At 42.7% G+C, this 20,425-nt stretch overlaps 1 protein-coding gene across 5 annotated transcripts in view; it reads right to left on the bottom strand.

Annotated features, from left to right (window-relative positions):
- Nucleotides 1-20,425, bottom strand: part of ADAMTSL1 (ADAMTS like 1) — a 979,893-nt gene that overhangs the window by 3,238 nt on the left and 956,230 nt on the right. For all 5 annotated transcript variants that reach the window (XM_045373291.3, XM_005581665.5, XM_074017425.1 and 2 more), the window contains 5 exons: nucleotides 14,237-14,449; nucleotides 12,515-12,695; nucleotides 9,679-9,886; nucleotides 1,803-1,912; nucleotides 788-1,008 (listed from right to left, as the gene is read on the bottom strand). In XM_045373291.3, the coding sequence (XP_045229226.2) occupies nucleotides 788-1,008; nucleotides 1,803-1,912; nucleotides 9,679-9,886; nucleotides 12,515-12,695; nucleotides 14,237-14,449 (933 nt within the window). The remainder of the gene's footprint in view (nucleotides 1-787; nucleotides 1,009-1,802; nucleotides 1,913-9,678; nucleotides 9,887-12,514; nucleotides 12,696-14,236; nucleotides 14,450-20,425) is intronic.

Here is a 20,425-nt window from a genome sequence, read left to right on the forward strand (position 1 = left end):
CAGTGTGTAAAAAGAAGTGGTCTTTTTGCCTACATGGCATCTGCCTTAGTGTTGGGAATTTATTGCTCAGTGAGGCCCAGTTTGGGAGAAAACTGCACAGCTACATTTGGTTTTTACTTCCTATTCTTTGCCTCAAGCTTTGCCGCCTTTCTCATGGGTAAGTACCTCCGATTTGGGTTCAGAGGAAGAAAAAAACTAAACTCCTTCCCAACTGGAATACAAATGACAGTATTGGGATGAGGAGGAGGGAGTGAAGTGAGTATCAAATTCCAAGGCTGGGGCGTCCTGGACAGTTCCAGGAGATGCCTATGGGGCTGGGAGGGAGGGGGTCAGCAGGTCCGTGTCGGGTGAGAAGCAGAGCTGTGATGGGCGCAGAGCTGGCTGGCTGAGCGGGAGGCAGTCTGTGTGCCTTCAGAGTTAACAGCACTTTCTGTTTAGTAGCCTGGCCCCTGAGAGTTGTTGATGTGTCAACCCCTGTGGGCACCAGCCAGACTGACTGCAGGGGAACTGGAGGCTGATTTCCTCCAGCACTGGACCAACAGCACCTGGCTCTCTCAGGGCCAGGATGGAGATCGTGGAAGCCCTCGGGGCATACCCTGTCATGCCTATATACACATCTCTGCACACACCCATGCACCCCACTGAAAATGCTCAACTCCACCACCAGCTCACAATCCCTGGGGAAGCTGACCCCATGCCCTGTGCTCAGGGTTGGTCCCAGGGACTGCTCTCTGCATTTGATGCTCTGTGGGGAATTTGCAGAAGGTTCTTGGGGGTTGGAACATACTGTTTTCACATGGGGTGATGTTGCAGCGCTGCCAGTTGGCAGGCCGGGGTCCCCAGGAGCACAGGTGCTCAGGCACTGCCTTGTTGGTGCGGGCATGCACACACTCCACACGCCGGGACTGGAAGCCGTAGTTGCCACAGGTAGCTGTGCACAGGGTCCACAGGCTGACTCTCCAGTGTACGCTGCAGGCCTCTGACCAGCAGTTCTGGGTGCTCACGGGCCTGCAGAAGGATGGTGGAAGGGTTAAGGTTTGCTTCTGTGGGGGCTGAATCAGGGCAGATGTGAAAACAGTGCTGCAAACTCAGAAATGTTAGGCGATTCCTCAAGAACTTTCAGCATTACTAGACCTGGGTTCTAATCTCTGTGCTGTTACTAAATGGCCATATGATCTCAAGAAGGCTATTTCCTCTTATTGGGCCTCCCTTTGTTCTTCTCTGTAATGAATATGGATCTCACCGCATGACTGAAGAATGAGCTCTCCCCCATGTGGACACTGGCAGAGCCTGGTCTCACAGGCTGGGCTCTGAGGTGGGGGCGGTGAGTCCCCTTGCCCCAGGGGGACATCTATAAGGAAGTGTTATAAGGATGGGGACTGGATTGGAATGGTAGGTCGAGACTGAGGAACAAGGGCTCTCATCTTAGCCTAACTTCTAGAGGGAGGTCAACAAGAGTGAGGGGTTTGAACCTTTGAGACTTGGTGGCCGTTGTGTAGACCTCACCTCCTGCCCACCCTGGGGCTAGTGTGGGTCTCTCGAGGTATGAGGCCTCTCTCAGAAGAATAACACCCTTGCACTTTTCATCCCTGAGAGAGAAAAATCCCAGCCTAGCCCATTAGGTAAGCACAAGACCAACACCGAGTCATCTGCCTCTGGGGAGGCCAGTGGCTTGGGGTGAATGGAGGTGAGAGGGCAGGGCTTAGGTCTGTGGTAAGTTGGAGGAGAAACATTCACTCAGCACCATCTTTCCGAGCCGTTGACGCGGGGCTGGGAAAAGGAGATTCAGGGCTTTCTCTTACCTCGGAAGAGCACTGCACTGCTCTGATGGTAAGGTGATGCCATCCCGTGTCTGGCAGAAGACTTGTCTGTGTTGCACAGCTAGGTGAGGCCCGATGCAAGGCCCATTGCACTGGAAAGCAGAAAAAGGTAACATACAGCACATTAGCCAAGTCAAGGGTGGAGGCCGCCACGCTTGGGCTGCATGGGATGCAAGATCCTTGTGTAGGTCTTGTTGGAGGCTCTCAGACCATTCATCTTTCCCCTCTTTGGGCTAACTAAAAGACATTCACTGATAAGTTTTCTTTATGGGATGGTTAGCTTGCCTGTGGTCTGTGGGTATTCTGCCAGCAAATGGCTAATGGTAGTGTACAACCAGTAAGAGAAAGTCAAGCCCCTCTGAGATTAACCATATGAAAGATATTTTGGCATAATATGCTAGGAATGTGGTGGTAGACTTCAGAACTGAAGACCCCTAAATGGCTCCACCCCTTCAGAGCAGAGAGGGTAATATGGTTTATCGTTTTCTTGCTAAAGTCATCCAAATAACCAACTCCATCCTTTCTTTCCCTGGCTTCGTTTTCTGCAGGTTAAACCTAGGATGACTGAACGGAAAGCAGACTTAGGTATGCAGAGTCCCCCCTCATATTCTCTTGCTGTGTGCTCATGGAGATTGTTAAACTTTCCCCAGAGTTCATGGAGCCTGACCCTGTCACAGTAAATACACTTAGCAACAATTGTCTGTGAAATACAAAAGCAGCAGGCCTTTAGCCAACATCTGCTATTTTAGTAGAACGAGAGGATAGGCATCCCATGGAGGTCACTTGAGAACAAAGGCTCTTAAGTTGGGGGACTTTGGGTCCCTAGGGTTCCACTGGGGGTAGTGCTGGGGTGTTAATCCTTAACAGTATAAGCAAAAGTTTTGTGTTTATTGGCTTTTTTCTAGCAAGAGGTTCCCTCTAGCTTTCATCAAGTACTCAAAGGGATCCATGACCTCAAAGATTAAGAACCACTGAAAGAGCAGGATTTAAGGTAAAAGTAGCTCTCTTGGGTCAGACAGCTGTGCCCAAGGTTAGTTATTGCTCTTCTGGACTCTGAAGGGTCCAGTTTGACACTATTATTCACAAACACATGGAGGGTTGAGGTAAATGTAAAAAAAAAAAACAAAAAACAAACAAACAAAAAAACCCTTAACACCAATAACCAGGACTTTTTTTTTTGAGGCAGGGTCTCTTTCTGTTGCCCAGGTTGGAGTGCCGTGGCACAATCTCAGCTCACTGCAGCCTTCAACTCCTAGGCTCAAGTGATCCTCCCACCTCAGCCTCCTGAGTGGCTAAAATTTATCTCTTTAAACATATTTTAAAAAAGAACTTTTTTTCCTTTTTCTCAGATGGAGTCTCACTCTGTCGCCAGGCTGGAGTACAGTGGCACAATCTCGGCTTACTGCAACCTCTGCCTCTCAGGTACAAGTGATTATCCTGTCTCAGCCTCCCAAGTAGCTGGGACTACAGGCACATGCCATCGTGCCCGGCTATTTTTTGTATTTTTAGTAGAGATAGGGTTTCACCATGTTGGTCAGGCTGGTCTTGAACTCTTGACCTCAGGTGATCTGCCTGCCTCGGCCTCCAAAAGTGCTGGGATTACAGGAGTAAGCCACTGTGCCTGGCCAAAAAATAACTTTTTATTGTGAAGCACAGTGTGCATACAGAAAACTGATTAACAGCCAGGTGTGGTGGTTGATGCCTGTGTTCCCAGCTATGCAGAAGGCTGAGGCAAGAGTATTGCTTGAGCCCAGGAATTTGAGGCTATAGTGCACCATGATCATGCCTGTGAACAGTCACTACACTCCAGCCTGGACAAAATAGTGAGACCCCATCTCTAAAAAAAAAAAAAAGTGATTAAAACATGAAGTATATCTCAGGGAGTTCTATAAAGTGAGTATAATTGACCTTTAAACAACATGGGTTTGAAATGGGCAGGTCCACTTATACATTTTTTTTTTTTTTTTCAACCAAAGGTCTTGGGATGCGAAACCCATGTATATGGAGGGCCAACTTATTGTATATGCAGGTTCTGTGAGATTGACTGCAGGACTTGAGTTTGTGTGGATTTTGGTATATGGAGGTGCTCCTTACATCAATCACCTATGGATACCAAGGGACAACTGTATAAAAGCAAAGCTAGCTGCATGGATGTCCCTACACCCTTAGAAGGAAACTGTAGTTGGTTTGACGCTCTACTGTCAACCTTGACATTCATTATAGTTTTTGAACAAGCAGCCTGACATTTTCATGTTGCAATGGGCCCCACAACTTATGTAGCTAGTCCTGTATAAACGTGAAGAAATAAAATGCTGTCAGCAACTCAGGAGCCTAGTTTGTGCCTACTCTTTACTCTCTTTCCCTTCTCCACATGTAACCACTGAGACTTAACTTTTAAAACAGTTTAGTTTATGACTGTTTTTGAAATTTACATAAATGAACCATATTTCATGTTTGTTTTATATCTGGTATTTTCTTATAATGTATTATGTACATAACTGAAATTTGTTCATTTTCACTGATGTATAGCACTTTATTTTATGAACATACCATGATTGAATTTTCCATTCTACTTTTGATTAACACTTGGTTTCTTTTTTCTTTTTCTTTTTGTTTTGAGACAGAGTCTTGGAGTGCAGTGGTATGATCTCTGCTCACTGCAACCTCCACCTCCTGGGTTCATGCGATTCCTGACCCTCAGCCTCTCAAGTAGCTGGGACTACAGGCGCCCACCACCACACCTGGCTAACTTTTGTATTTTTCGCAGAGACAGGGTTTTGCCATGTTGGCCAGGCTGGTCTTGAATTCCTGACCTCAAGTGATCTGCCTGCTTTGGACTCCCAAAGTGTTGGGATTACAGGTATGAGCCACCATGCCTGGCCAATCCTTTTTATTTCTGTAATACTGGTAGTAATGTCTCCATTTTCATTTCCGATTTTAGGAATTTGAGTCTTCTCTCTTTTTCTTTGCCAATATAGCTAAATGTTTGTCTATTTTGGCCAACCTTTTTGAAGAATTTACTTTCAGTTTTGCTGAGTTTTCTTTACTATTCTCTAATCTTTATTATCCTCTTCTGCTAGCATTAGGTTTAGTTTGCTTGTTTTCTGTAAATTTTTAAGGTGTAAAGTTAAGTTGTTGATTTGAAGTCTTTCTTTTTTAATGTAAGCATTTACAGCCATAAATTTTTCTCTTAGCACTATTTTCTCTGTGCTCCATACATTTTGGTATGTTGTGGTTTTGTTTTCACTTGTCTAGTTTCCTTCCCTGTGGTTGGAAAAGGAACTCTGTATAAATTCATTCTTTTCAAATGTATTAAGAATTATTTTTTGGCATAACATACAGTCCTTTTTTGGATAATTTTTCATGTGCACTTGAGAAAAAACAAGTATTCTGCTATATTGGGTGGAGTCCTCTGTATGTCTGTTACTCCAATTAGTTTATAGTATTGTTCAGTTACTCTGTTTCTTTACTGATCTTTTGTTTAGTTGTCCTATCCATTGTTGAAAGTGGGTTTCTAAAGTTTCTATTATAGAACTAATTATTTCTCTCTTCAATTCTGTCAATATTTGATTAATATACTTTGGGGCTCTGATGTTTGGTGCATGCATGTTTATAATTGTTATATTTTCTTGGTATATTATCATTATGTTGTTTGATTTAGTATAGCTACCTCAGCTTTTGTTTTATATTTACATGGACTATCTTTTTCCATTCCTTCACTTTTAACCTACTTTTTTCTTTAGATCCCAAGCAAGTCTTTTGTAGACAGCATAGAGTTGAATCATGTCTTTTTTCTAACATCTACTAGGCCAATCTATGTCTTTGGGGGTTTAATTCCTTTAAAGTAATTACTGATAGGGAAGAACTTACTTTTGCCTTTTTATTATTTATTTTTATGTACATCTTATAGCTTTCCCTCATCATTCCCTCCACTTATGTTGTCTTTTGTGATTAGTTGCTTTTTTGTAGTGACAAATTTTGCTTCCTTTCTCATTCTCTTTTGGCTATACATATTTTCTTTGTTGTTACCATGGGGATTACATATAATATCCCAAAGTTATAACAATCTAATTTGATTTTTGATATCAATTTCATACAAAACTCTACATATGTACTGCTCTGTTTCCCATCCCCACTTTACATTATTGGTGTGAAAATTGTATCTATATGCTATATATTCACTAACAGATTTATAATTACTTTTTATGCATTTCTTTGAAATCTATAGAAAATAAGTGGAGCTATGAAACAAAATAATAATGGTTTTAATGCCTGCCCATCTATTTATCTTTATTGGAGAGTCTTTATATGTTCATGTGGCTTGGAGTTAACTATCTAGCATCTTTTTTGTTATAACTCAAAGGACTCCATTTAACATCTCTTGTAATCAGGAATAGTGGTAACAAGCTCTCTGGAATGTCATAATTTCCCCCTTGTTTTTGAAGGAGAGTTTTGCCCGATAATTCTTGGTTGATAGTTTTTTCTTTCTGGACGTTATAATTTTTCTTTCTTTTTCTTTTTTAAATAAAGAAAAAGGGTTTATTTGGCTCATGGTCTTGCAGGTAGTATAAGAAGTATGGCGCCAGCAACTGCTTCTGGTGAGACCTCAGGAAGCTTACAATCATAGAGGAAGGCAAGAGGAGCTGGCTTGTCACAGGGTAAGAGAGGGGAGGGAGGCACCAGACTCTTTTGTTTTTGGCTGTCCGTATATTTTTACATTATCAAGTCTTTGATATTTCTTTTTTTTTTCAACTTTTAAGTTCTGGGGTACATGTGCAGGTTTGTGACATAGGTAAACGTGTGCCATGGTGGTCTGCTGCACAGACCATCCCATCACCTGGGTAGTAAGCCCAGCATCCTTCAGTTATTTGTCTTGATGCTCTGCCTTCCCCCATGTCTCCACCCATAATCTTTTTTCCCAGGTGTCTGCAGGTCTGTGGTCCTTGTGCAGATTTCACAATTAGTGGCTGCTACGTTGTCAAGATCAAAACCATGCCACATGGAGGAGGGGTGGGGCAAGGATGAATGAAAATACCAGGAAATTTCATATCATCTTAAAGATGGCTTTTTCTTTATTGGCTGTTTACTTGGTTGCTATAGAACTTGGGCAGTTTTCCAGAACACTTATAAGGTTAGTTCAGCCAGTTTCTAGTTGTTTTTTTGATGCTTCCATAAGAGAACATGGAGTTGGAGCTTCCTAATTTGCCATTTTGCTAATGTCTCTTGACTACACTGGGAATTCTTGAAGGAGTAATGTGTCCCTGGAAGCACTTATTTCCTCCATTCTCATTTGTAACTAAACCTATTGCTGGTTTGATTTCAGTGCCTACTTTTACACTGCCTACTTTTACACTGAAACTGCCATTCACAGAGTTACCAGTGACTGCCTATCAGTCAAGTTCGAATATGCACTGTATGTACAAAATAAGGCCAATGCTTATTTTGTATTTTGTTTATTCTGTTGGATGTATTTTTATACCATTGACTTCCTTCCTTCTTGATAAAGCTCCTCCACTGGTTTCTGTGAATTTTCCCACTCATTAGGTTAATCTTTTTTCCTCTTCTTCCCCCAGGTTAATTAGTGTTGTTTTCCCCAGGGTTCTGTCCTGTGCCTTTTCTTAATCTGATCCTTTCCCTCTCTCTGGGTGATACCATCTATGATTCTTAGCCACCACTTGTATACTAATGACTTTCAAATTGATAGTGTTTAGCACAGTTCTCTTTTAAGCCCCAGACCTATATGTGCAACTACTTAATGAGCATCTGTACTTAGATATCTCTTACTAAACATGTCCCAAACAATTCCATATAGCACTAATCCACCCTCTTTTTTCTATATTCCTATCTAGTTATTCAATTCAGACCCTCCAGTAAAATTTTGACTTCCTTCCTTTCTCTCATCCCTGATATCCAATGGCTCATGGAAACCATGTGAATCACACTTATAAAGAGAAATGGATTCCTCTCTATTGGCACTGCTCAATACCTTCATTCTGACCACCAAAATTGCTCACCTAGATTAGGTTTCTCTTTCTGTAGTCCTCTCACTTGCCAATTTGATCACTATACTGCAGACAGCATACCTTTTTTTTTTTTTTTTTTTTAAAAAAAAAAAGAGGTTTTTGCTTTGTCACCCAGGCTGGAGTAGTGAAAGTGGTGTGATCACAGCTCATTGCAGCTTCAACCTCTCAAGTGATCCTTCTGCCTCAGCCTCCTGAGTAGCTGAGATTACCGGCATGAGCCATTGTGCCTGGCCAGACAGTAATCTTAAAAGTCTGATTGTGCCACTCCTTCTTAAAAATCTTTGTAGTTGCACTTACAATAAAATCCAAGTTCTTTGTACAGCATACAAGACCCTTTTATGATCTTGCACCTGCTTTCCAGGCCACATTTCTATTTCTATTCTGTCACTTCATTCTCCTGCAAACATTGTGGGCTGCTTTTCCCTTCATTTCTTCACACATGCTTATAAATGAGACACATTCCCCTCCCAAGACAGGTGTCCCATAAATGTATGTTGGATTAAAAGAAGAAAGTTGAATTATTACATGAAGCCAGATTTTTGGAGCTAAGAAGGTGGTCTTAGTTTTACTTGGACTAAAATCGGCATGGTTTTCTTATACAAATGTTTTTCCTTCTGCCTGCCTTCATGAAGTCTAACACTATTCCAAAAGGAATTTTTTGTTAGAAACTATCATCACTTTCATTCTCACAGGAGTGGAGTGTGGATGTTTGAGAAGCATCTACAGTTTGAAGCACAATATCAGCAATATTACCAGCAGAGAGACATCAACAGGATTGTGAGATGAAGCATTTGTCTGCAATCTGTAATGCCTCAAGCCTTGCTACTCTTTCAAGTGAAGCCCTTGGTCTAAGAGCATTGCTGTTACCAGAAGTTTTGAGAAGTTCAGCAACCCAAGTTCTACCTAAGACATACCATATTAGAATTTGCATCTTTAATAAGATTCCCAGGTGATTCACATTAAAGCTTGAAACATACTGTCCTGGAGGGTTGCAGAAAAGAGGAGGAGGGGGTGAATTTTTTTGAGGGGAAGGAATAGAGAAAAGGAGAAAGACATATGTATTTTTCTTTCTGTTAGGAAACAATCACTGGTGCACCATATGTCCCCCCTTGAGTGACCTTGATGACACAGTGCAGAAACATCTCTCATGTGTAGCCAGATCTGTTTGCTATTGTAATTTTATGAACTACCAATAAGCCTCAAGGGCCTGGAAGCAGAGCTGTCTTGAGAGGTATGTGAGCTATGAGAAGTGGGCTTTTCCAGGTAAGAGAGAGATGATATTCCCCCAGGCAAGGGGAGCTCATGCCTCTTTGATTATGAAGCATATACATTATGTCACTGGAAATAAGGAAGCGTTAGTAGAAGCTCCAGAAAGGAGTCTCCAGTTAGGCATGTTGATTGGCTAGCATTGAGCAGTAGCCTCAACTTACCTGGGACACAAATGGCTTATGAGTTGGAATGTGAACTCTATGGCCAAAAACATTTGATTTTCGTTAAAGATGGCCACAGAAAGTTGCAAGTGATTGTTTTCCAAAGGACACACCTAAGGGTGGGAGTGGAGGACATAAATGTAATAATGTATAGATGGCCAATTAGAAGATGTTTTGAATTGCTAACTGCCTAAAAACATTCAATCACATTGGTTCATAGAATTACACAAAGAATTAAAAGCCTGCTGCTCTGAGGGTGTCTCAGCTGGACAACCAACAAAAGCTATACCTGGCCAGTCAGAATGTGAAAGGAGGAGGTGGCAGTGATAACATTTCACTTCCTACTGTGGCAGCGTCCACTCCTTTAGATTTAGCTTTCAAATAACAACCTCTCTGGCTCCTCACCTGGCCCCAGCTGGAGAAGGCCCACTCCACACACAGCTGCTGGTTACAGGCCTGGGTGTCCACAGGTCGCTTGGCAACCTGGGTGCACATGTCATTGGACACAGGGGTGGAGATCCCAGAGGCTTTCAGCTTTTGACAGGTCACCCTGCGGGTCTGGACACCTCCCCCACAGCTCCGGGTACAGGCAGACCAGGAGGTCACCATCCACCTGGGGAGAGGAAGAAGTGTCAGGAGAGCCCTAAAGGGACAAGCCCTGGGGAAAAGAGATCCCCTCCCCACCCCACATCCCTGCTCTTGCCACTGATTTGGGGCCAGTACCCTTTTCACAGTATATACTTGGAAAGATAGGCTGAAAAATGACTCCTCCAAAAGATATCCATGTCAAATCCCTAGTGCCTGTGAATGTTACCTTATGTGGCAAGGTTCTTTGCAGATGTAATTATGGATTTAAGATAAGATTATCTTGGATTATCTGGCTGGGCCCTATATGCCTGCCATAACAAGTGTTCTTACAGAGAAAGGCAGAGGGAGATTACATACAGAGAAGAGGAGGAGATAATGTGACCATAAAGGCTGAAGGTGGAGTGATGTGGCCACAAGCCAAGGAACACCTGGGACCACCAGAAGCGGATTCTCTCCTAGAACCTTTGGAGGTGATATGACCCTCCGGATACCTTGATCGTGGACTTCTGGCCTTCAAAATTGTAAGAGAATCAATTTGTTGTTTTGTAACTGCAGTGTTGGTACTTCCTAAAGGAGATCCAAGGTTCTAGGGAAGTCAGATCCAAATTTGTGTCACCTCCTGACACAGAAAGTAATCTGGGCCTCACTGAAGTCAAAGTTTTGTCTGGTAGTGCTCAGTGTACTTCCTGCCGCACATTTTGGTCAATCCCTCAGAAACAGGTAAAGTTCCTCCCATCTCTTGGTGTTATAGTCTATAGGTCTTATACCTCTCAGAGGGCTGCATACGTGGTAGAGATAGTTGTTCTCTGAATGTTAGGTTCCAAAAGTGGGACTGTGACAAATGGACTTTTCTCACAAAGCCAGCCTGTAAACTGGGAACACTCTGAAATCCTTGGTCCATATACAAACATGCAGGGATTTTCATTGCATGTGTGTGCCCTGTAATAATTCTCAAAGAGACGGAGACAGCTTGGGGAAATTGCAAGACTTGTTGCTCATGTAATCTAGAACAAAAAAAAATCCCACTCTTTGGTTTTAGTCATTGAGAAAATTTATCTAACAAAATGGTTTAAGCAGCTACCTGGGTCACAGCAGGGTTACCCAGTTGTATCTTAAAGAGACAACCAGGGCAACACTTGTTCATGTGCAAAGAAGGATACTAAGTGTTCAAAACATCTGGCAGGCAAAGTGAACCTATGGCTACGTCCTAGCCAAGCGGCGCCACATGTGGCTTTCAGGAGAGGCATGTAGCAGGGAAGGGGAGCAAATTCCTCCTAAATCTGGATCTGTGACTTATTTAGTTTTGTGGCCACTTCCCTGCTCTTTTGCCTTGTAGAGGGATGACTGCATGCAGATTTCCAACGCACAGGAGCAGAGCCACTTAGGAAGCAGGCAAGAGGTGTTTCAAAACTCCTGGGGGCATTGAAATCCAAGAAAACACAGCCATTATTATTTCATTTGCAGAAGTAAATTAAGCTGATTGACTCTGACCATCACCAAATCAAGTCAAAAAGTTCCTGGCACCTCAGAGATCTCTTCTTCATTTTGCATAGCTTGGCAAGGGCAGTTTTCCAGCCTCTTATGTCCCTGGTGAATGTCAGGCCTGCATTTCAATCAACTTTTATTTCCAAATATACGTTTCAGCAATTTTTCAGGAGCTGGGGTGGGGGGTTTGAGAATGGAAAGGGCCGGGGTATGTTACAGTTCAGGAAGGGTATAAAAGGACATTAATCATTCCTGTGGAAACCTTCCCGTCAGCAAGTCAAACTGCTGATATTAATGAGCATGTTTCAGATTTCATTGAGTCTCTCCTGGTTTCAGCTGCTCCTTATGACTCAGCTGGCAAAACAGAAAGCAGTTGCCTAAGTATTGTATGAAAGTCCTACAGATAGGTAGTAAAGGGGCATGTGAGGGTTGAGGGCAGAGCCAAGTCCCCCCAGGCTCTGAGCACCACACCAGTGCTAACTCCAAGCCCATCTATTATCCACTTAACTACTGCTGAGGACAGAGGATGGGGTGCACAGGGGGACTCATAGCCTCTTGAAGCATGAGGAAGATGGCAGAGGCTTGGGTGTCATGCTGGGCCACACAAGGAACCCAAATGCTGCGCGTGAGGCTACTATCGGAAACAAAGATTTATTTCAACTTTAGTGAGATGCAAGCCTTTGTAGAAAAGAGGAAGATAAGATTTCCCCAACTAAACTGGAGTACTGATTAGCACGGGTGTTTAAGGTTAGACTTGGAGGGCGGGTGGAGCCCAGTAATCATTGTTTCCTCAGCCCTTCAATTGAAAAGACATTGCTTTCTCCAAACAACTCAGAGTCAGTTGATTACTGTATGATGGGTGGAGGAGTCTATGGCTTGCTAGGGCCTGGGATGCTCTTGCTCCCTGAACAGACCCTGTCAGGCACTTGGGAAACCTGGTTGACCATTAGCGGGGTGAGGAATAAACAGAGCTGAGAGAGGTGGTGTAGTCTGAGGATATTTTCAGCAGGCTGGAGAGGCCTGACAAGCCTGTGCCTAGAGGGAAGAACAGCTCCTTGGCTGGCATCTCTCCCTGCACAGTGCTACTCAAGGGCTCGCCATCGACCTTGCTAAAAGTGAGGGCCCATCCTAGGGTGGGGAGGTCTGAGCCAGTGTCCGCCGCACTCACCGAGAAGGGCAGTCTCTCCGGTTGCACGCAATGGGCTGCACTGCAGGGCGAACCTTCCCTGCGCAGTGGGCAGGGTTGACCTCCGTGCTGTTCAGCAGGCACCTCAAGCGGGGCTGCTGAACCCCCCGGTTACCACAGGAGGCTGAGCAGGTTGCCAGTCTGTCCACAGACCACCAGTAATCTGTCATGGGAGGAGGAGCAGAGTAGAAAAGAATATAGCTTAATTGCCCACACTCTGAATTCCTTCTGAGCAGGGCAGGGAGAGGGTGGAAGGGGTGGATTTGTGGCCTGAAGGAGAGGAGCTATTATAAATGAGGCCCCGCTCCTCGATGGGCACCATTCCCGAACTATGTGGGGAAGTCACGTGGTCTCTAGGGGCCTCAGCCATGAAATGAGTACAGTGACCCTCACCTTACCCAGTTACTGTGGGGACAGGAAATAAAGTAGCTCAGTGCCTGACATACAAAGGGTACTTAATTAATGCCATAGGTCATCTTATTTTTAAAGATATTTGCTACAGTCCTTTTCTTTCCTCACTGGTTCACCAGAAAGTGATTTTGTTTTCTACAAAGATATATAAATATAGTAAATACTTAACCATCACAGTACAGATTCGAGCTGGACTTTGCAAATGTTACCCAAAAAAGCCTATACAGAGAGTGCTTATTTACATGAGACAATGATGTCAGTAAGAAAGCCAGTTGCTTTGGGGGTCTGGGACTCACTGATAGGAAAGCTGTTAAAAATAAATATGAGGTGGCAGATTTTGAGTGCTTATTTGCAAAGTTGTGTATTACAAGTCTTGCAAATAGGCCCTGGCTTCTGGTTTTCAGCAGATACTGGCTGGCTGGCGAGAAAATGGAACATTTGTTTTCCTGTCTGAAAAGCCAAATGGTGAAGGAAGATATTTAGGAAGAAAACTTATCTGCTTAGAAAGATTTCCCTTTCTCCATCTTTTTGTGCCATTTTGGCACACAACTCTGTCCCTTCCCATTGCATCCTTCATTTTGGAATATATCACACACAGGCCACAGGTTGAACTAGCCTGCGGAAAACTCCAAAGCCTCACACAGTTTCTATAAAAAGGCCACTTTCCCCTCTTTCCCACTGATTTGGCCTCATTTACAACTCTTTCTTGGTGCAGTGAAGGCCAGGCCCCGCCCAAAGGCTTTCTGACATGCCTGTTTTCCTGGAAGGTTAATGCATGAGCCATGTGGGCTTCACAGTCTGTTCTTTTCCAGGGCCAAAGGAAAGGTGCCTGGAAAGCCCTCAGCTTATGACTAAAGCTGAAGACTCTTCAGGATGATCAGCAGGCACCAGGCCTGTCTCTCTAGGCAGGAGGCAGTAACCAAACAGGCTACTCTTCGTGTGTGTGAGATCTGTACTAGTTAAATCAGCATAAAGGAATCACATCTGACTTTGATATATAGTGGTGTTTCCATGGTCCTGAGCAACAGCAACATTATAAGCAGAAGGGCCTATTTCTGAAGGCAGCATTGGCTTTTCCAGGTTCTGCTGGGAGGGGCATGATGGCTGTTCTGAAGAACCATGTTGACAGAAGTAGGGTCTCACTATATGGAAACATGGCGCAGCTTCGGTTTTCATGCCCTGGGTACCACTGAAGATCAGAAATCACTTTGTTTTACTAGATAGTTAGATTCCCAAACGGGCTTTCTTCTTCAAGAAATTAGTCCAGTTTGCAAAGCCTGCAGGGTTTCTTACCTTGGATCACTAAAGATGCCTTCTGCATGAGTACCCCTGCCTCATTCTGAGCAAGGCAGCTGAATTCCCCTTGAGACCCACCGCTAAGGTTTGCAACTTGAAGGATCTGTCCAGCTGCCAAGATGTGATGTGTCAGTCCTGTGGCAGTGACAATTGGCTGACCACCATGAAACCAGGTGATATTAGGGACAGGGTGACCTGTGATGGGGCAGCCTAGGAGGAGAGGAAAAGAAGAAAGCCTTAGTAAAGCCATAAGGAACACATTCCTGGTGCACTGGTTTACTGTCTTTGTGGCTTTAGAAACTGTACACACAATGTGGCCTTGTCCATGGCATTTTTATTATATTTGCCATTCCTGAGTGAACAGGAGATGTTTTTATTCTCTGAATTTCTAGGAGGGTGACTATAATTCATTCAATTAAGTAAAATTATTGGATAACAAAAGTACCTATTTCTGTTTATGTCCCTATACTAACTTTAAAATAATGATACAGTTAATCTTCATTCCTTGAACAGTGTTTTCAAGATAAGTAGTTCTTAGAGTGATTTTTTTTTTTCTGACAGATTCCTTCTTCAAATACAATATGTTGGGAAAAAAATACCGTACTATATAGTAATAGTTAAGAAACAAACTTGAATTGGTAAAAGTATCATATTCCCTCATTTTACTTGTTATGTGATTTTTCCAGTCAAAATTGTTTTCATCAGAGACTAGGAACACAATTTCAAACCTGGATCTTTTTTTCTGCATAAGGCTTTGTCTTCTGAAGGCTTTTGCAAAGCCTGCACTGGACATGTACAATATTATACATCTCTACAGAGCCATCAAACATATTTTGATATAATAAACTCAGATATCATCATGTTTACCTAAGACTTTGTAGTGTAGAATCAGTAAGATAAACAGGTTGCAGTTGTGAGAGAAATTCCTGGAAGGACAGGGTATTTGCTGTGTTCGCTCTTGTGCCCCAGCAACTTACAGAGAATTTATTTGGATATGTAAAACTCATTAAAGCCATCGAAAATTAAAGAATCTGAAGTTTTTTTCCCCTCAGTTCACTTAGAAAAAATATCTGTTTGGTACCTACTGCTCTGGGGAGAGTTAAGATAAGATAATTAAGACTATCTTCCCTCTTCCAGGGAGATCCCAAGCTGGTATAAGATTTTTAGAAAACACACTCAAAACTGTAGATGCAAGGCAGGAAATGATGAGATATGAGGCACAAAGATGGTGCTATGGTCTGAGGGTTTGTGTACCCCCTAGATTCATATTGAATTCTAATCACCAAGGTGATGGTTTCAGAGGGTGGGGACTTTGGGATGTGATTCCATCACATGGGCTCTTTCCTCATGAATGAGATTAGTGTCCTCATAAAAGAGGCCCTGGAGAGCTGCCTTGGCCCTTCCACCATGTGGGACACATTGAGAAGCTGCCATCTATGAAGCAGACAGCAAGCCCTCAATTAATCTGCTGCTGCACTTATCTGGGACTTGCCAGACTCTAGAACTGTAAAAAACAATTTTCTTTTGTTTATAAGCCACTAGTTTTTATGATATGTCTGTTACATCAGCCTGACTGGACTAAGACAGGTGGCTACCCTCTGTGGATGTGTGGGTGGGTGCCTATGCATCTACAGAGAGAAGGGATTTTCTAATGTTTCATTTCTTTTTTGACAGCGTCTTGCTCTGTCACCCAAGCTGGAGTGTGGTGGTGCAATCTCAGCTCACAGCAACCTCCGCCTCCCAAGTAGCTAGGATTACAGGTGTGCACCACCATGCCCAGATAATTTCTCTCTCTCTCACACACACACATATTTTTAAGTAGAGACGAGGTTTCACCATGTTGGCCAGGCTGATCTTGAACTCCTGGCCGCAAGTGATCTGCTCGCCTCAGCCTCCCAAAGTGCAAGGATTACAGATGTGAGCCACCACACCTGGTCTAATATTTCTTGTTTGTGAATCCAGGGATAGAACTGTTAAAATTTACACAAGATGGGGAATCCCTAGAAATCATCTAGTTCACCACCAGAGGAAGAAACTGAGGCCTAGAGAGGTTAGGAGACCTTCCTGAGACTGTGCAGCAGGCCTTCTACCTGACTCCTGGACTGCGTTCTTTCCCCCATACTTGCTACCTGTTCAGCTGGGCACCTTGCCACCTCCTTTGTTTCTTTGCTCACTTACTTTTTTCCCCTTCATTTTTGTTTTTCCTGAGGTAGTGAGGTAGTAGTGAGAGGGTAGGAGCAGACTATTTGGAAGGGAGGGTTCTAAAAAGATAAACCTAAAAATGGACCCCTGGAAGCTCAGTATGGGATGTAGTATTATATGATCCAATTCTTCACTCCTTCATGTATCCGCTGACTCTACCATGCAACTTGACAGTGCCCTCCCATGAGAGAGCGGTTATACGTCCCCCTTCTGGCTTTGGCCATGTGAGTTAGACAGATGTTTTTCTTTTCTGATTGTTCATTGTTATTGTAACAAGTCCACTCACAACAGCATCAAAAAGAAGAAAATACTTAGGAATAAACTTAAGCAAGGAGGCTACTATGGTTCGGATGCTGGTCTCCTCCAAAACTCATGTTGAAATTTAATTTCCATTGTAACAGTATTAAGAGGTGATCAGGCCATGAGGGCTCTCTCCTCATGGGTTGGATTAATGCCATTATAAAAGGGTGAGTTCAGCCCTTATTTGTTTCTTTGCTCTTCCACCTTTTGCCATGTGAAAACAAAGCTTTCCTCCCTTTTGGAAGATGCAAAGGAAGACTGTGAGCCAATAAATTTCTGTTCATTATAAATTACCTAGTCTCAGGCATTCTGTTGTAGCAGCACAAAATGGACTGAGAGACAAAAATCTTGAACACTGAAAGCTACAAAATACGGCTGAAAGAAATTAAAGAAGATATAAATTCATGGAAGGACATCTCATGTTTATGGATTAGGAGACTTAATACTGTTAGGATGTCAATACTACCCATAGTAATCTACCAATTCAATGCAATCCCTACCAAAATCCCAATGATATATTTTGCAAATAGAGAATCTCATGCTAAAGTTTATATGGAATATCAAAACACCCAGAATAACCAAAGAAGAACAAAGAGGATTCATAGTTCCTGATTTCAAAACTTAATACAAAGTGATAGTAATCAAAACAGTACTGTACTGGCATAAAGACAGACATAGAGACCAAAAGAACAGAATAGAGACTGGAAACAGACTTTTAAATATATGGTCAAAGACCATTCAATGGGGAAAGGATAGTCTTGCCAACAAATGGTTCTGGGAAACTGGATATCCATATGTTAACAAATGACTTACACTAAATATAAAAATTAACTCAAAGTGGATGAAAGACCTAAACCTCAGAGTGGAAAGTACAAAACTTTTACAAAAAATCACAGGGAAAACTTTAATGACACTGGGTTTGGCAATGGTTTCTTAGATATGACACTAAAATATAGGCAACAAACAAAAAAATAAAGTAGATTTCATCAAAATTTAAATCTCTTACACATCATAAGACACTATCAAGTGAGTGAAAAAGCAACTCACAGAATGAGAGAAAATATTTGCAAAGCACAGATCTGATAAGAAATTAATATGCAGACTATATAAAAAACTCTTAAAATTTGATAACTAACAAACCACCCAGTTTGGGCAAATGCCCAGATAAGCAAAGGACTTGAGCAGACATTTCCCCAAAAGAGATACACAAATGGCCAATAAACACATGAAAAGATGCTCAATTAATCATTAGGAAAATGCAAATTAAACCCACCATGAGTTACCACTGCATACCCACCAGGATGGCTATTATTAAAAGAAACCCAAAATATAAATGTTTACAAATATGTGAAAAAATTGGAAACCTTGTGCATTGCTAGTGGGAATATAACATGGAGCAGCTGTTGTGGGAAACAGTATGGTGGTCCCTAAAAAATTAAATATAGCATTATCGTATGCTCCAGCAATTCCACTTTAGGGTATATATTCAAAAGAATTGAAAACAGGAACTTTAAAAGATATTTGTACACCTATGTTCATAGCAGCATTATTCATAATACCCAAAAGATTTAAACAACCCAAATATCCAACAATAGATGGGTAGATAAACAAAATGTGGTATATATATATGATGGAATATTATACAGCCTTAAGGAATGACATTCTGACATACACTACAACATGGATGAGCCTTGAAAACATTATACTAAGTGAAGGAAGTCAGATATAAAAGGACAGATACTGTATGATTCCATTTATATGAGGTACCTAGAACAGCCAAATTCATAGAAACAGAAAGTGGAACAGTGGCTACCAGAGGCTGGGAGAAGGGAGGGAGGGGGAGTGCAGAGTTTTAGTTGATGAAAAAATTCTGGAGGCAGTGGTGATAGCTGTACAACAAGGTAGATGTATGCAATGGCATCAGGCTGTGCACTTAAAGAGTTGAAATGGTAAATTTTATGTATCTCTTACCACAATAAAAAACTGAGGCAGAGATGCTAATGTAACAGTTCCAAACCTAGACCTCAAGAGATCTTGGGAGCTTTTGCTTGTGCTGTTGTGCCTTTGCCATTATATTAGAAAGTCATGCCAGGACTGGCCTGATGATCCCAAGAGGAAGACAAGAGAAATGCGGAGAACAGTCAAGTCACTCCAGCCAAACCCAGCTTAGATCAGCTGAACTAAGTAAGATCAGTAAGAACAATTGATTGTTGTTTTAAGTCACCGAGTTTGGGCTTTTTAAAATGCAGCATGTGTATGTGTGAGGTGATAGCTAACTGATACATTTAGGGAGAGGTATCTTCCAGCTTTTCAACTTGGCCAGTGGATTGAAGGCCTGGAATAGGACAGAGCTGCTACTTGTGTACTGACCCAGCTCTTGCCTGACCTGTATCCTCTTTTTTTTTTTTTCTTTTTTTTGAGGCAGGATCTCATTTTGTTGCTCAGGTTGGAGTGCAATGGTGCAATCATAGCTCACTGCAATCTTGAACTCCTGGGCTCAAGTGATCCTCCCACCTCAGCCTCCCAAATAGCTAGGACTACAGGCATATGCCACCATGCACAGCTAATTAATAATTTTTTTTAGTAGAGATGGAGTCTTGCTATGTTGCCCAGACTGGTTTTGAACTCCTGGCCTCAAGTGATCCTCCCTCCTCAGCTTCCCAAAGTGCTGGAATTACAGGTGTGAGTCACCTTGCCTGGCCTTGTATCACCTTACTCAAGGTACTTAGGAGAATGAGGCTCACCACAAGCACAAGCTCCTGGTGGCATCTAGGCATCTACATGCCACGAGGTCCATAGTGGTGTCACCACACTCCTGTTCTGAAATGAGGGTAGAAATGACCTTGGGGAGAGAAATCAGTCCACTGGGGATCTCCTGGGATCACAACACCTATACTCTCCAACCCCAAATGTAGCCTGGAGTAAAATGCTGGTTTCATTTTCCAATAAAAGCCAGGAAAACTATATGTGTATGAAGGTAAATATACTTTTAAAAGTGCAGCTAAAACAAATAAAGCTTTTTAGCCTGACTGAAATAGGCAAATGCATGTCTCCCTATCACATCTACTTTGAAGGAAAAAAAAAAAAGGCCATATGCTATCAAGATGCTGGCTCCATGAATCCTGTTTGGTCAGCCCTGGTGAGGCTGAGGAGATTTAAGTTGATAAATATGAACCTTACTATTCCTAAGCACACAGAAGACATTTGGCCAAGGAATCTTTCATATTTTCTCCTAGTCCTCATTTTCCCAACTGCCTTAGGATTTTCTGAGAGAGTATTTAGGCAGAAAAAGGAGTGGTAGCAGCCCCTAGGTTGGTCTCTATGGCTGAAGAAGTTACTTATCTGGGAGCCAGAAACCTTAGTCAGCTAAATAAGAGGAATATTTGCAGAAAAATTACATCCAAATTCCTCCCTCCTTCTTGGAATCAGAGGCCATAGTGAGTAGCCAGGAAATCTCTCTTGGCCCATCTGAGCCTTGGGTCTTGGTCATGTTCCCAGGGCCTCCCAGCCTGCTGTTCCTCGTGCAGATGAGAATAGGGTAGAGATGTTTCCAAGGGCAGGCCTGCCATGGATGTAGAGTTCTTGGAACTCAAGACCCAGGAGAAGCAGCAACTAAGAGGTCTTTGAGAGGCTGCCTTCATAGTATAGGCAAACCTCATTTTATTGTGCTTTGCTTTATTGCGC

This window comes from Macaca fascicularis, chromosome 15, assembly GCF_037993035.2.
Source record: "Macaca fascicularis isolate 582-1 chromosome 15, T2T-MFA8v1.1".
Lineage (NCBI taxonomy): Eukaryota > Metazoa > Chordata > Mammalia > Primates > Cercopithecidae > Macaca > Macaca fascicularis.